We start from the raw sequence: 14,451 nt of genomic DNA on the forward strand, positions 1-14,451 counted from the left end.
CCCTTGTCTTATGGGGCTTCTCAATGGAACATCAGTACCCATAGTCTAACCTTGCAATCATGCTACCTTACCTTCAAAGAGGGGTGAAGAACAATATTTATGATGGGATAAGAAATGCAAACAGGCACTAGGTATCCATTCATCAGTGCCAGAAATTTCTAAAATCTGAGCCACCTATTGTTTTAACCTTCCTGGCTGCTTGTTCATGTGTGAGGAAAGGTTTGATGTTCTAATGGCATAAACCTATTAATATTTGTCCACAGTTTTATTTTTGTTGTTGTCTTCAAAGTTGTGTTCCTACTTATTTATTTATTTATTTATATGAGCAATGATTCAGAAAAGAGAGTGAAAGTTTCTGAGAAAAAGTCCAAGCTCCCCAAGAGAGTTTAATGGGCTTATTTGATTCTGAGAAATGTAATCTAGCAGATTTAGCATGCACATCATCCTTTGATGTCTCTTCACCATTACAGCAGCACAAGTTACATGCTGGGAAGTAGAAGTGAACAGAGAACACAGAGCTATATGAGCTGAAACCCCTTGCATGCAACATAGCACCTTCCATCACCACTGCTGGTGTTCATTTTAATGACTCTCAAAATTAAAGCTCATCAATTTCTTGTCTTTTGTTAAGGTACATGGCTTTTAATAGCATTCTGGTTTCTCTATTTTAAGATTAAAATGCCTTGATTTCAACTTCATGTTGACAGATAGTTTTGGAAATGGATCCCAAGAGAAATCATTATCTACCATGGCTCCAGTCCCAACTGGAAACAGACCTTGATAATCCCATAAGAAAAAATACTCCATGGGCCCAAAGGCCCAAGAATCTTCCAAGATTTCACTGCCCCCTCCTCAGTCATCCTTGTGAGGGGCTATGATAAACATACTGTTGATATAGCTATGCAACAAATGGGTAATAAGTGTAAGCAGCTGTACTTACATGTGTCTGGCTTAAGCTGACTGTTGGTGATGCCAAAATACTGGGGATTTTCAATAACAGGGATCTTGGTCATTCCAATGATGACGGCATCAGGGCCGCCCTCTGAAGATGATGGGGTGTTACTCCCATTGGAGATGTGGTGGAGTGGACTGGCAGAGTCATCATCATTGCTGATAACTGAAGCTGGCCCTAGAGTTGGAAAAAACACATATTCTCCTGTAATTTTTAATACCTCTGTTTAGCTATAATTCACATCCATAAAATCCACTCATTTAAAGTATATAATTCAGTGGGTTTTAATACATTCAGGGAGTTTCGCTTCCATTCCTATAACCTAGTTTTAGGACATTTTCATCATCCAAATTAGCAGTTATTCCACATCTTCCCCACCCACAGCCCTAGACTTCCATGAATTTACTTTCCTTCTTCATTCTCTCTATTCTGGACATTTCATATAAATGGAATCATAACATATGTGATTTTCGGGAATATTTTCTTTCCTTTAAAATGTTATGTTTTCATGTGCATTCGCTTTACAGCAGGTATCATGATTAATTTTTATTGTCTTCTAACATTTATATCACAGATAAGCCACATTTTGCCTATCTGCACGTTGGATGGTTTCATATTTGGGACTAATATACAGAGTGTAGTTGTGAGCATTCCTGTACTAGTTCTTTGTGGACATACATTTTCATTTCTCTGGTTGGAATTGCTGGTAGCTCTATGTTGAGCATTTTCTGCTGAACTGTTTTCCAGAGAGACTGTTCTATTTTATATTCCCATTAGCAATTGTGAAGCTTCCAATTTATTTACTTCCTTCTCCTATAATTTAACATGCAGCCTTCCTTTCTATTCCCTGAGCATCTTCAGAAGACTCTTTCATTAAAACTCCATGCAAGAATGTACAACTCCTTTCTCACAGTGATGTACTAAGAATTCAAAGAGCTAAGTTCCTTTCTCTACTCTTTGGGCAGTCACTTACCTTCTTTGTGCCTCTGTATTCACTCACATTTGTAAAATACACAAAACCGTACATTCCTATTATTTTATGAGGTTGAAATCACACTACTGATGTGAAAATGGTTTGCCAATTTAAATGTGTTTCATGAACATGAATTACTAGAAGAATTACTGAGTAAACTAACAACTGGTGGTCTAGAAGGACACTGTACTCTCCCATTACTATGGTCCTTTTCCCCCTTATATTGTCAACATCTGTACTACTTTTGTTTACAAAATACTTACATCATAATGACAGCAATACCCCATGACAGCTATCTGTTTTGCCTTTTAACTAATTTTATTTGCAGATTAATCATTATTTGCAAATGTTTTCATACAAAAGTGATAACTGTAGCATTTTTCATAAGTCTCTGAATTTTTCATTTCTAGTCTCTGAATGGATGTACTCAGAAATATAGACAATATAGACTCTGTCTTATATAAACACTTTATACCCATTAACCACTAAACTCATACTGTTCATGACCAAAACTGCATTCACAAAGATAAATGTTGACATGAAAGATTCAGGGGTTTATTTCTAATGAGGAAAAGTTCCCTCGAGGTATGTTACACATATTTCTGCAGTGCACCAAAATGGGTCCAGGGTCCCATGGAAGCAGATCTCTGACCACAGTCACTTGCATAAGCCCATAAGAAACAAGAAAGAAAGAAAGAAAAAGGCAGTGAGAAGGCACAATGGGTCACCCAGTACCAAAGCGGAAAGGGAAGTATGAATCACAACTTCCTGAGCAAGGATATGCATCCAGCCTCCAAGATGCAAGTTTCAATGCCTCCACTCATTTACCCCCTTTTCCCTCGCACTTAACTATTTCCGTAAGAAGCACAGCAATTCTGAAAACAAAAGTTGTGGTGTCAAATGAAATCACAATCCACCACATACCTTCCAAGATCCATTTCCCCTCATACAGGGACTGTCAGTTTGTAATAACAACTGGACATTCCCTAGCCAGTTGAAACTTAAACAAACTATGCTAAATTATTCTCTCAAGGGGATGTGGTTTAATTCTGCAAACAAGTCCTCCTCGCACAGCCAATTTAGAAGCCACAGAACACTCAAAGCAAAGGCAAGTTTACCTACCAATTGTGCTCATCTTGTGCCTCACTTACCAGCGTTTGTTAAGAGTAGGATTCTGCTAACAAGAGCTATCAAGTTCTTTCTAATACCCTTGACTACACCTGTTTTTTGCTTTGCTACCTAACAGGTCTTGAGCAGTCAGAGCTTAAACCTAAAAATGAAAAATGATTACGCATATGCTAAGGTCTCTGTGTATTGTCGATGGAACCATCATGGTCCCTCAGCCCTCCTGGCACAGCTGATCCTTCCTTTGAGGTTCCTAAAGCACTCTGCCACCTGAGCTTCTCAAAGGGGTGCAATCAAGGCATACATTTCTCAAGAGATTATAGGTGGCACATTTTCCCCAGGAAGGTAAGCATTGTCATGTTCAAGTACTGTCAGTAGACCAGCAAAGTTGTTCCCAGAGCCCCAGCAATGACTAGAAACACACTAATCCCAACTGCAATCTGGTTCTCCTTTGGTGCAGGAATCAACATTCCTGCAGCCTTCAATCCTCTTGGAGGAGGCTGATGCCTGGAAAATAATGTTGAGATTCCTCTTAGTAATTCAGGCTCTGAGTCATGTACAGACTTTCATGTACACAGTAGAGCCATTCTCAAAGAGTTCAACCAAGGGGCTTGATCTTTGTTTCTCCTCCACCACCAAGGACACTCATTCCTGGTCTCTCTGAGTAAAACCCCTGCCTCAGGTCACAAAGTACAAGGGAACAGGACCTTTGTCTTTCTAGAGAAATATTTTAACCTAGAAGTGTAATAAAGCACCCAGAATAATTTTTCAAAAGGCTTTGCACTTTGCCAGCAGGTTGCTGTTGACAAATCTGAGCAACATAAATCTCAACAATTTATCAAGTGGAATATTAATTCAAGTGCTGTTTTCTTCATTATTGATGTTTCAAATCCTGGAAGATGGATATGGCCGGCAAGGTTGCAGGGATGTAGCCCATTTTTCTAGGAAAATTTTGATCTCAGGGAAAGTACAGCAAGTTGTGAAAAGGGAGATGCTCTCAGCAGGGACAATGAATGTCAATATAATTTGACAGCAGCCTGTCTGTGACTGTCATGGGAGGTGTCTTTGTGTGTCTGTGCACGTGCTTGAGGAGACACCAGGAAAAGACAGAAGAGAAAAATCAGGGCACATCATAGTGTGTTAAAAGAAATTTATCTGAGGACTAGGAAAATCTTATTGTAATATTAATGAAAAGTGTGCTGAGTATGTGCACACTTGCGGAGTTTGTGGTAGATGCCTGGAACATTTTTAGCCCATTTTATGAAGTAAGTCTCAGTTGCAAAGAGCCGTTTTCTTTAATCAGATTCACTCATAATGCAGCCTGCACATACAACTTTGCAGACATCTCCCAACTGATCTTCAGGTTATTTTTCTACATTAAGAAAGGTTGAAGGTTGGGCCCTCCGCGGTGGCGCAGTGGGTTAAAGCACAGCATTAAGAAGCTTAAGGCCACTTCCACATGAGTTCGATCCCCACCTGTCCCAGAGGAGACCACATGGCACGGCAGACCTCTCCTGACCTGCCCACTGCTCCCCTCAGCAGTATAATTCGTCGATCTGCCTGTTCTGCTCCCCACTCTGTCTCTGGTGAATCCTCTCACCCTCCGCATCTCTGGCCTGTACCCCATTCTGTATAAATAAATAAATCTTTAAAAAAAGAAAGGTTGAAGGTCATCTGAGAAAAGACTCTCTTAGTCTTCATGACCAACAATGCCTTCAGATGAGGGGAAAAGACACTGCTCTTGAGTGACTGTGTATCATAGTCTGTATCTGATGCTTCCACACCTGTGACCTTGCTGATCTGGAGGGACTGTCCTCTTTAGAGATGATAGACAGCATGCCACACCTAATTATCTTTCATATACAGACCTAGTCACCATTGACAGCCTGCCACCACCCTGCCTCCTACTTCTCATTAGGCAATGATGCTCCAGGCACTACCCATCTCTGCTATCACCCATGGCCAGGTTCCAGACAACCCTGCAGCACATGGCCACCCAGCCTAGCCAGCCCCAAACCCGAGTACACTGCCCAATGACCCCTCTTACAGCCAAAATTTTGTCACCCAACTCCTCCCCCTGAGTCACTGGTCCCTCTGCAGTGTACTTCAGTACATCTGCCTGTTCTGTTCCACATTCTATCTCTGGTGAATCCTCTCACTGCGGCCCACCCCTCCAACACACACATCTCTGGCCTATACCCCAGTTCTTGTATGCATAAATAAGTAAATATTTTAAAAAAGAAAGAAAAGATTGTACAGGAAGGGCAGTTTTTCTGGTAGCTTGGTAAAGTGCCTATGATGAGTGGTATCTGAAATCTGCTCCTGGGGAGAGGGGTCAAGTCCTGAGCTGAGTAAACTTATTTCAGTTTTGCCACATCTCCCTTCTCCTTTGCTTCATCTTTGTTTCTCCTTTGCTGGTTAAGAGCTTTCACCCTGGAATTCCAGGGGCCAGTTTGAAGCAAGGTGACTTCCCCTTAGAGCCCTGTCTGGCCTGGTATGCGTCAACTACCACCCTGAGGTTTAGTTCTTCGTCATTTTCAGATCACTGGACAGATATCCATAGAAACTGTCCAGTAGGAAAGGTCTGATGTTGGCTCAAAAAAGGAGAGAAATAGGGTTTCCTTGTGTGGATGGGATGAACAGCTGTGGGGCCAATGACTCAAGCCCTGATGCCTGCACCCTTCCCCTGCTTTGCAATTTACCTATTGCTAACCTTGCTCTCAAAATAAATTGTAATCAAGAGATGCCCAAGATGGCCAGATCTGAGAAACACATGCAAGATGTAAGACAGTCTTGTCTTTTCATGCCTTCTAAGTAATTTCTGCTCATTGTCTGTGTACCCATAGAAAATACTGCACAAATTGGAGGTCCTTGGAGATCACACCTGATTTCAATCCAGTGATGAGCTACATTATCTGCACTCATTTGGTAACTACAAACTACAAACTTTCCAGCCGTCAGCACACAGTCTGAATGGGAGGAATAGAATGCAATCAAGCACAAATCATGTCTGGACATTAGAGTCTTGTTACGAAAGAGAAATGGCCACAAATGAACAGTGATTTACCAATTGAGAAATTTATTATATCTTGGCCAATGGAATAAAGTTAAGATCCAAAATTGTCCAATCTTAAATGTTCAGCCAACTATTTGGTGTACATGAGTGAGAATGCAGCTGCTTTTTATTTCCTTAACTTTCCTATTAATGAAGCAATGACCTAGAAATATGAGGAGAGGCACCTCTTCCACACAAGATTAACACAGCAGACTTCAAAAGTATGAAACAATTCGCTGAAATCAATTAGCAAAATCAATGCCTTTTCTGGAAAATGTCTAGGCCTCTCTGTACAGCAAATCAGAAATCTGGAACACAGGAAATGAATCAAAGGCCAAGATGTATAAAGAGAGCTAGGCAGTTTCACCCAAATTTGAAAAACACAAACTCATTACTTATCCAAAGGAGGGAAAAACTACTTACTAACACCTAGTCTTGATTTTACTTTCCCAAATCCAAACCATGAGAAATCTGAAAACCACAACAAAACATAAAACAAACTTTGAAAGAGAAGCATAAACCAGAGGCATTCAGCTCTATCCTTAGCAACATAACAAACTCACTCAAAAACTCTTCCAGAACTGACAGAAAACTCTGAAAAACCTAGAAAGGAAACCTTGGATTTTTGTGTCAAGATTTCTCTCTCATCCTAAGAACATTAGCAATCAAAGCAGATAAGAGACAAAAGCCTCTCCTCAACAAAAGTGGCCCAAACCCTAAATGAATCACTCTAAGCAGTCATCTTTCTTTTTTCACCTTCTCTCTTTCCCCTAAGTATCAAATCTTCTAACAGGAAAGTTGCAGGGGTGGAAACTAGACAAAGCACTTGACAGATACACTAAGGTTCCAGAACACAGCAATGTGGGAAAATAAGAAGAGAAAATAGATCTTCTGGAGCAGAGACAGGCAGTGAAAAAAAAAGAAGAAGAAGAAGGAACAGGCAGTACCATGTGAACTGACAGGTAGGCTGGCTGGGTTGTCCAGAGGGAAGCGAGGTGAGCTAGTCTAATGACGCCATTACTGAATGTGATGGTGGGCGGGCAGTCTACAGCACCTTTGTCCTCAGAACACAGAACGCCATGAGGCAGGTGAGAGAAAGGGTCTGTCAGTGGACCCTACAGTGAATAAAGCCACAGTGAAATGCCCATTTGTTTTCTGGGCCCATCTCTCTTTTTCTAGATGGTTTCCACTGGGTTCAATGTGAATTCTGTGCAGTGGGGGAAATTCATACAACCAAGCGAAGTGGGTAAAGAAAATGGAGGCCAAGTAAATGACGGTGCTTCTCAGCTCTTCAGATCTGTAGCAAATCCTACAGGCAGTTAGGGTAAAAAACTCTGTCTAGAAAAAGAGCCAATGCAAGGAAATATATAAAAACTCAGCATACTCAGAAAGTCCTAACTCAATAAAGTCATTATAACTATGATTTTCCCAGAAAGAGTTTAGTTTTTCTGCACTCCTACCCTACAACTTCAGCTCTCCAAACTGTAAGCTGATTTTCACTCCTGATTGATAGTCCTCTCCGTACTTTCCCCCAGGTTTCCTATATGAGATCAAGGCCTGGCCTCACTCCAATTTTGAATAGAAATTCCTTTACACAGAGGAGAGTGAACTGCTCTCGGGTCCTCAGGCTCCTGAGGCCGACTTGTGCCATGGATTTCTTACTCATGACTAATCCCTTTCAAGACACAGTACAATTTCCTACCTGTCACTTCTGGTTTTTCTATGTGTTTGACATGCAGAGCTTTAAGTAAACTAGATTGAGAGTTTTTTTTTTTTTTATGATTGCTTTTTTCACCTGATCTTTTTTATCTTTCAAAATCATGTTTAAAACGATAAAAGTCAAAGCCAGTGCTGTCCTCCACTGGTTAGATTTGTCAGACGATGTTGATCTTTAACTAGAATTAACAAAACTGCAGTGAATATCTTTCCATGTCTTATGTGTTTCCATCCCCACTTTCAAAATCATTGTTTCAAGATAATCCTAGAAAGGGAGTTACTGGATCAAAGGGAGGAATGCTGTTAAATTTGTCAACACATCTTATCAAATCCCTTTCCCTTCTATCAGATTTTGCTTTCACCACAGTGTGCAAGAGGGAGGAGTATATTTTCTTTTGTTTTTCCCCCTAGGATTAGCATAGTGAAAAGATGGGAGGACAGATTTAGCAGTATTCTTTACTTTGGGAAATTAGTGTCATGAGTTTTACTAAAATTGACTTTTAATTTAAAGTTTCCATATTTCTGCAATAATTCTGAAAAATAGATTTAAAAAAATTTAAACATAGCTCTAATTTCTCTTCTTTTTTTTGCTCCCTCCTTCCATCTTTCTGCTCAAAAGATTTCTATCTCTGTTTATTTTAAGTTCTCTCAAATATATTCCTACATCTCAGACCTCCTCCCTGCATTCTAGGTCTATGATTCAATTTGTTCTCAGTTTCCCAAATATGACTAAAATTTCAAACACAAGAATTATCACATTAAATATATAAATTTTCTGTCAAATCTCCTCCTACTGTATTTCTGTTATATATCTGTCCACATATTTATATGTTGCATATATAAATACATGTATATATATACATATATATTACATATAACTTTGACTCTAGCTCTTATTTATTTTGCACTTGCTTAATTTTCTTTCTCTACCTTACTTCTTAAATCATATTTCTTATATCTAATCTTCTATTTTGTTAAAGGACTACATTCAGCTATTTATTTTTAACTAGGTAATGTGTTCTAATATGTCCTTAAACCAACACCACTTCTTATAACTAAAACTTATTTCCCCCTAAATTATAAGTCAGGTCACCGTATTCTTTTGTGGATAATTTGGGAAACATGTCATAGACTTTGATAAAATTCAATATTAATTTAAATTTCTATACTTCTGCAATAATACTGAAAAAATATTTTTAAAAAAAAATGTATAGGTATCTATGTGCATTTCCTCTTGTTAAAGTTTCTAGTTTCTCTGTACTTTTTGTCATTTCCTCCCTCCTTTCCATCTTTCTCCTCAAAAGATTTCCATCTCTTCTAACTTTTAATTATGTATAAAATGAAAAACCAAATCTTTAGAACATTCAAGAACGGGGCCCTCCCTGGTGATGCAGCAGATTAGGAAGCAGCACTGCAAGCCAGATGCAGCGGCTTCAGTGTGAGTTCAATCCCCAGCCCTGGAGGTAACAGACCCACTGGGCTCAGCAGACCTCTCCTGATCCGCCCACTGCTTCCCTCAGCAATGTGCATTAGTAGATCTGCCTGTTCTGCTCCCCACTCTGTCTCTGGAGGATGCTTTCACACCCTGCCCCTGCACCTCTGGCCTGTACCCCCATTTTTGGGTGTATAAATTAATAAAAATACATCTTTAAAAAAAAAAAAAAGAACATTCAAGAACCTGTATGATTTGACCACATCCACCCCCAGCCTCCCTCACATGTGCCTCACATGCTAACATCTCCTGGCTCCATGTGCCACGGGAGGCTCTTCCCATCATGGTCTCATGAATCCTCTTCCTTCAGGGCACAGCTGTAGCAATGACACCACCATGAAGCTATCTAAGACATCATCTCCATTCTCCAGACAAAATGGAAGACGCTTAAAGTAGTCCTTCCAATGATATTGTAGGGCAGGTATCACACTTTACCCTCACTTTACTGTTAGGTAAATAGCTTTACCCTCCAAATGCAAACATTTTGAGCATTAGGGCTGCAGGGCCCCTGGCATAGAGCTGACTCCTAATAGTCATGTTCACCTATTTCCTGAGTGCTGAGTCTGCTTGAAAACCACGGCAGAGTAGGAATGCATTTTTAAGCATCTCCTAATAGGGAAGCTAATAGTGGACCATTTCCTTCTTCCATTTTCTTCCACCTGCATGAACAGGAAAATACTTTCTTGTCCTCTGTGCCACTTGGAACCACTGGCACTCCATATGGGCTAGGCTAGTGATTGGGAAAGATGTAATGAAAAATGTGCTATGAAAAGAATCAGAAACCCCTCACTTGTAGAACACTTATAATTCACCAAGTGCCTCCCTGCTTCCGACTGCGTAATATGTTGTCCTCTATGGTATCAATGGACAAGGCATTGAGGTTCAGAGAAGTAGATTTACTTAGCAAAGTCCAACAGCTCACAGTGCCTGAGCAAGGAGACTGAGTCTTCTGATTCTAAATCAGGTAGTATTTTTATTCTGTGATAGTTATCTTTCCAGTCCTCCAAAATACTTAACCAAAGTTTACAACATTATTTTTAGGATTCAGTCTCATATATCAAAAAGCTCTCTAGGTAGTTACTGGTTCTCATTTACTTACTCAATAGCTAGAGCAGAGGATTCAAAGAGAAATGAGCGGCACAATGGAGCACTGACTATCGTAGAAGTGTGTGTAGAGTGTATGGAAACTGAAAGGAGGGAATCAATCCAAATCTGGGGGCCGGAATGGGGGCTGTCAGGGGAAAGTTTTCTGGCTTTGGGTAACAGATTGTAATTAGTTGAAAATGGGGAAAAACAGGAGGGTGTTCTCACTGTAAGTTTTCCAGTTATGGCAAGAATGGGAGTCTATCACGAGGTTTTCCCTTGGAAAGGGAAGAAAATTGAGAAATATAAACAAAAGGCCAACCCAAGAATTTTTTTTTTCCTGTATAGAAGAACTGGAGTATAGGCCAGACATGTGGGGGGGGGGGAGGTACTGGGGGGAAGTGAAAGGATTCACCAGAAACAGGGTGGAGAACAGAGCGGGTAGATCTACTGAAATACACTGCCGAGGGGAGCAGCAGGTGGGACAGGAGAGGTCCCTCCCCAGGACAACAAAAAAATCTCAATTCAAGACAGTAACATAGTCAAGAATAATTTTAGAAAAATTTTGGTGACAGTGTAAAACAATATAATGAGAAAGAAAAACAGGGCTGGAAACTGGTTTGGAGACTTCTGGAGATATGAAGGTATGAGGAGTTATGATCTGAACTATGTGTTGGAGCACTGGGAGAGGGCAAAGCGATGAGCAGACTAGAACTAGGTTACTGGCTGTCAGCTGAGAGAGTGCGGGAAGTGGAAAAAGAAGGTTTGGGGTTTGGGAAACAAGACACGGTGATGCTGCCCAGTGACTCCAAGAAACACAGAAGGGAAACAGGCTTAGCGGATACACTGACAACAGTGGTGTGGAGAGCTGATACCACATGAGGCATCTATATGGGGAAAATAAAAGGGAGAAGAAACATTGGCATTTATACATCAGGTCACAGTCCTAATCCCATAAGTAGATTTGCCCACAGTTTCCACAGTTTACTGGAAAATGCAAGCTGGACACTATATCTAGGGGGACACATTTCTTGTGTGGGCACCCAGTATACCTTTTATTGCAGGCACAAATGAAGGGACCTACAGAAGAAGCAAACCTCAAATTTATTCCTAATTTAAAAAATTGAAATTTTCCTTAACGGTAATGCAATTATTATATAAGAGACAACAGAATCATCTTGACCATTCCCCCAGATTACTTGGAAAATCTAGTCACACTGGTACATCCCTTGGAAACTGCTCTCTTGTTCTATGGACTTTAGCAATAGTCTTAAAACCCCAATACTAAATTTCATTGGCAAAACTTTCCCACAAGGCCAAAAAGAAATAATTTCTCAATTTCCTGTGATGTTTTACCCATTGGGGATAGAGTTCTGCCAAACATTCTTTAATTTTCTGTTTAATAAAAGTTACTGTATTCACTGCAAAAGAAAGGACTCTTTCAAAAGCAAATGTCGTGACAGTAAGCTTAAAGAAACTCATTTTGGAATCTAGACCAACAAAGACTATATTATCAAGTTGACCAATTAAACCCATCTCATCTGGAGAATGTTCAGTCCTCTCTGACCAGAGAGGAGGGATGTAGAAAATTATAGACATGAACATACTAAGTACTTTAAGATGGGACTCAAGCAAAATAAAACAAATGACAAGAAAGAGTGCTTTTCAAACAACTCTCAGAGGAGACAGCTAAATTTAAGGAGTTGAAAAAATATGTATGATGCAAGAGAGAGAATCAGAAAAAGGAGCTAGAGACAGCAACACAGAAGAAATCTAATCTTCCCTGTGGGTGCTGAGTCCCACACACACTGATCATGATTACTAGAAGGTTCTGATCTCATGAGGCTGCCGTTTGTGGGTTTTTTTTTTTTTCTTTTTTAAAATTTCAGGTAGCTCATTTTAATATTCTAGGAGAAAAATCAGCTCTAGCATTAACGGGAAACTTTAACTCTAGAGAAATATCATTTCAAATGATATCAAATATCATTTCTTCATAGTTGAAGGCAAGACTCACTACCCTCCATGTCTTAAAAAAAAAAAAAAAAAGCAAGACTTCACTTTTGTTGTAATGGAAGCAAATGAGAAAATGCAATTTGCTAACAGAAATTCTCCCCCTCTAACTTCCAGGGCTCCACCCACTCCCTAACAGACATAGGAATAAGGCTCTCTGGGCTGCCCTGCTGCACAGAAAGTGTGGACCAGAGTGCTGAGCCAGTGCAGACACCCAGCACTGGACTGAGTAGCAGAAATGACTGTTATTTCAACAAAATCTAGAATGACTGGTCATTGGAGTGGACAGAGGAAGAATGCAATGGATCACTTTGTTGACATATAATCATCTTCCTTTCCAAGTGACACATAATAGGAATGAGTAATAGTTTGCATCAAATTAATTCCAGTTTCTCAGGGAACAGAATAGTGTGGTTTGGGGCCAAGTTTCCACTTCAATTTAATCTTAAATCTTTTACATAAGAACACAACCTTTATATAAGTCCCGTCTCCACACACTGGGAAGAGGGCTTGCTTGAAGTTCAACTCATTCTGGAAATCATGATGCAAAGAGCCCTAAAATCTTTCTGACAAAGCTTCCATGGTTTCATCCCATCCCTTCCCTCACACTTCCAATGTGACTTATTATATTGTTCTCTAAGTAACATCAAATATCTCCAAGGTGGCAAGTATAAAGAAAAAATGTGTGTATTACTGCTGAGACCTCCAGCTACTTTCTAAAGTCAATGTTTTCCCTCTGTTCCTGGGCCCACATCTGCCCAACATTTCCCAGCACTCCTGTGGTCAGTTGTGAACCTAACATTCAATTCTATCCCATCAAACAGTGAGGGGTGCAAGGCAGGCCCATCAAAATTTCACATGATCACTACTCTTTTTTCTTTCCTCTTCCACCCATCTAGAACACAGACAACACTTAAAACACATTTGGAAGTTCAGATTTGAAGATTGCAGGAAAGTTCTCTGTTCTTCCAGTAATTTCTGTGAGTCGTGGAAAGTGCAGACACCTAGTTATTCTGCTTCAGAACCAATGAAGCTGTTATTTCTACCCTGACTTTTATTCATATATAGGAGATGAACTCATCTCATTACCCACTTCGAAACTGCAGTGGGGAGCCAACCCTAACTAAGACGAATAGACAAAAACAAACAAACAAACCAAACTCCTTTTGATGTAGTCTTTGTGGAAAACAAAATTGGGAGTTCTAAAAAAATTGAAACTAAAGCTATGATGTGATGTAGCAATTCCATTTCTGGATATTTACATGAAGGAAACACAAACTCTGACTGAAAAAAAAAAAAGATTCTACATCTGCATGTTCATTGCAGCATTATTTACAATAATCATGGAATTTGCCTAATTGTCTATATGATGGGTAAATTAATACGGTAAACACAGTACATATACACAGTGGAGTACTGTGTAAAAGAAAGAAACCTTGCTATGTTAAGAAGTGCCCTTAGCACAAGTTATGGTGCTATGGCAGGGTGCTGGGGGAGCTCTGGGAAGGTGAGAGTTGAGAGGGAGTAAATGGGACACCAATTTTCTACAAGCATCTTGTCTTGTCCATGTAGTTCACTGTTATCTCCAGTGTCCAGCCCAGACCCTCAATATATACTTGTCAAATGAATGAGAACAATTAAATAAAAAAAAAAACATAAAAGGAAGTACAGCAAGTCTAACAAAACCACCAACTTGCAGATTATACACTCAACATAAAATGACCAAGTTTTGTAAATATGTTTACTAGCTTTATTGTGCCCTTATGGCCCACCAATGAAACCTCACATAAGGGGCCTTCCCTGGTGGTGCAACAGGTTAGGACGCAGCACTGCAAGCTGGCCACAGCCACCTCAGTGAGGGTTCGATCCCCCGCCCGGGAGGTGACCCACATGGTGCAGCAGACCTCCTCTGTCTTGCCTGCTGCTCCCCTCAGCAGTGTACTTCACCAATCTGCCTGTTCTGAAGACTCTCACTGCCCCTGCACCTCTGGTCTGTACCTCGCTCTGTATGCATAAATACAGAAATCTTAAAAAAAAAAAAAAAA

General features: G+C 40.1%; 1 protein-coding gene across 2 annotated transcripts in view; it reads right to left on the reverse strand.

Moving 5' to 3' along the window:
• Positions 1-14,451, reverse strand: part of NTRK2 (neurotrophic tyrosine kinase, receptor, type 2) — a 316,763-nt gene that overhangs the window by 136,607 nt on the left and 165,705 nt on the right. For both annotated transcript variants that reach the window (XM_012721348.1, XM_004677526.2), the window contains exon 13: positions 941-1,129. In XM_012721348.1, the coding sequence (XP_012576802.1) occupies positions 941-1,129 (189 nt within the window). The remainder of the gene's footprint in view (positions 1-940; positions 1,130-14,451) is intronic.

The sequence above is a fragment of the Condylura cristata genome, unplaced genomic scaffold (assembly GCF_000260355.1).
Source record: "Condylura cristata isolate star-nosed mole 26May11 unplaced genomic scaffold, ConCri1.0 scaffold00006, whole genome shotgun sequence".
In the NCBI taxonomy this organism is placed as follows: Eukaryota; Metazoa; Chordata; class Mammalia; order Eulipotyphla; family Talpidae; genus Condylura; species Condylura cristata.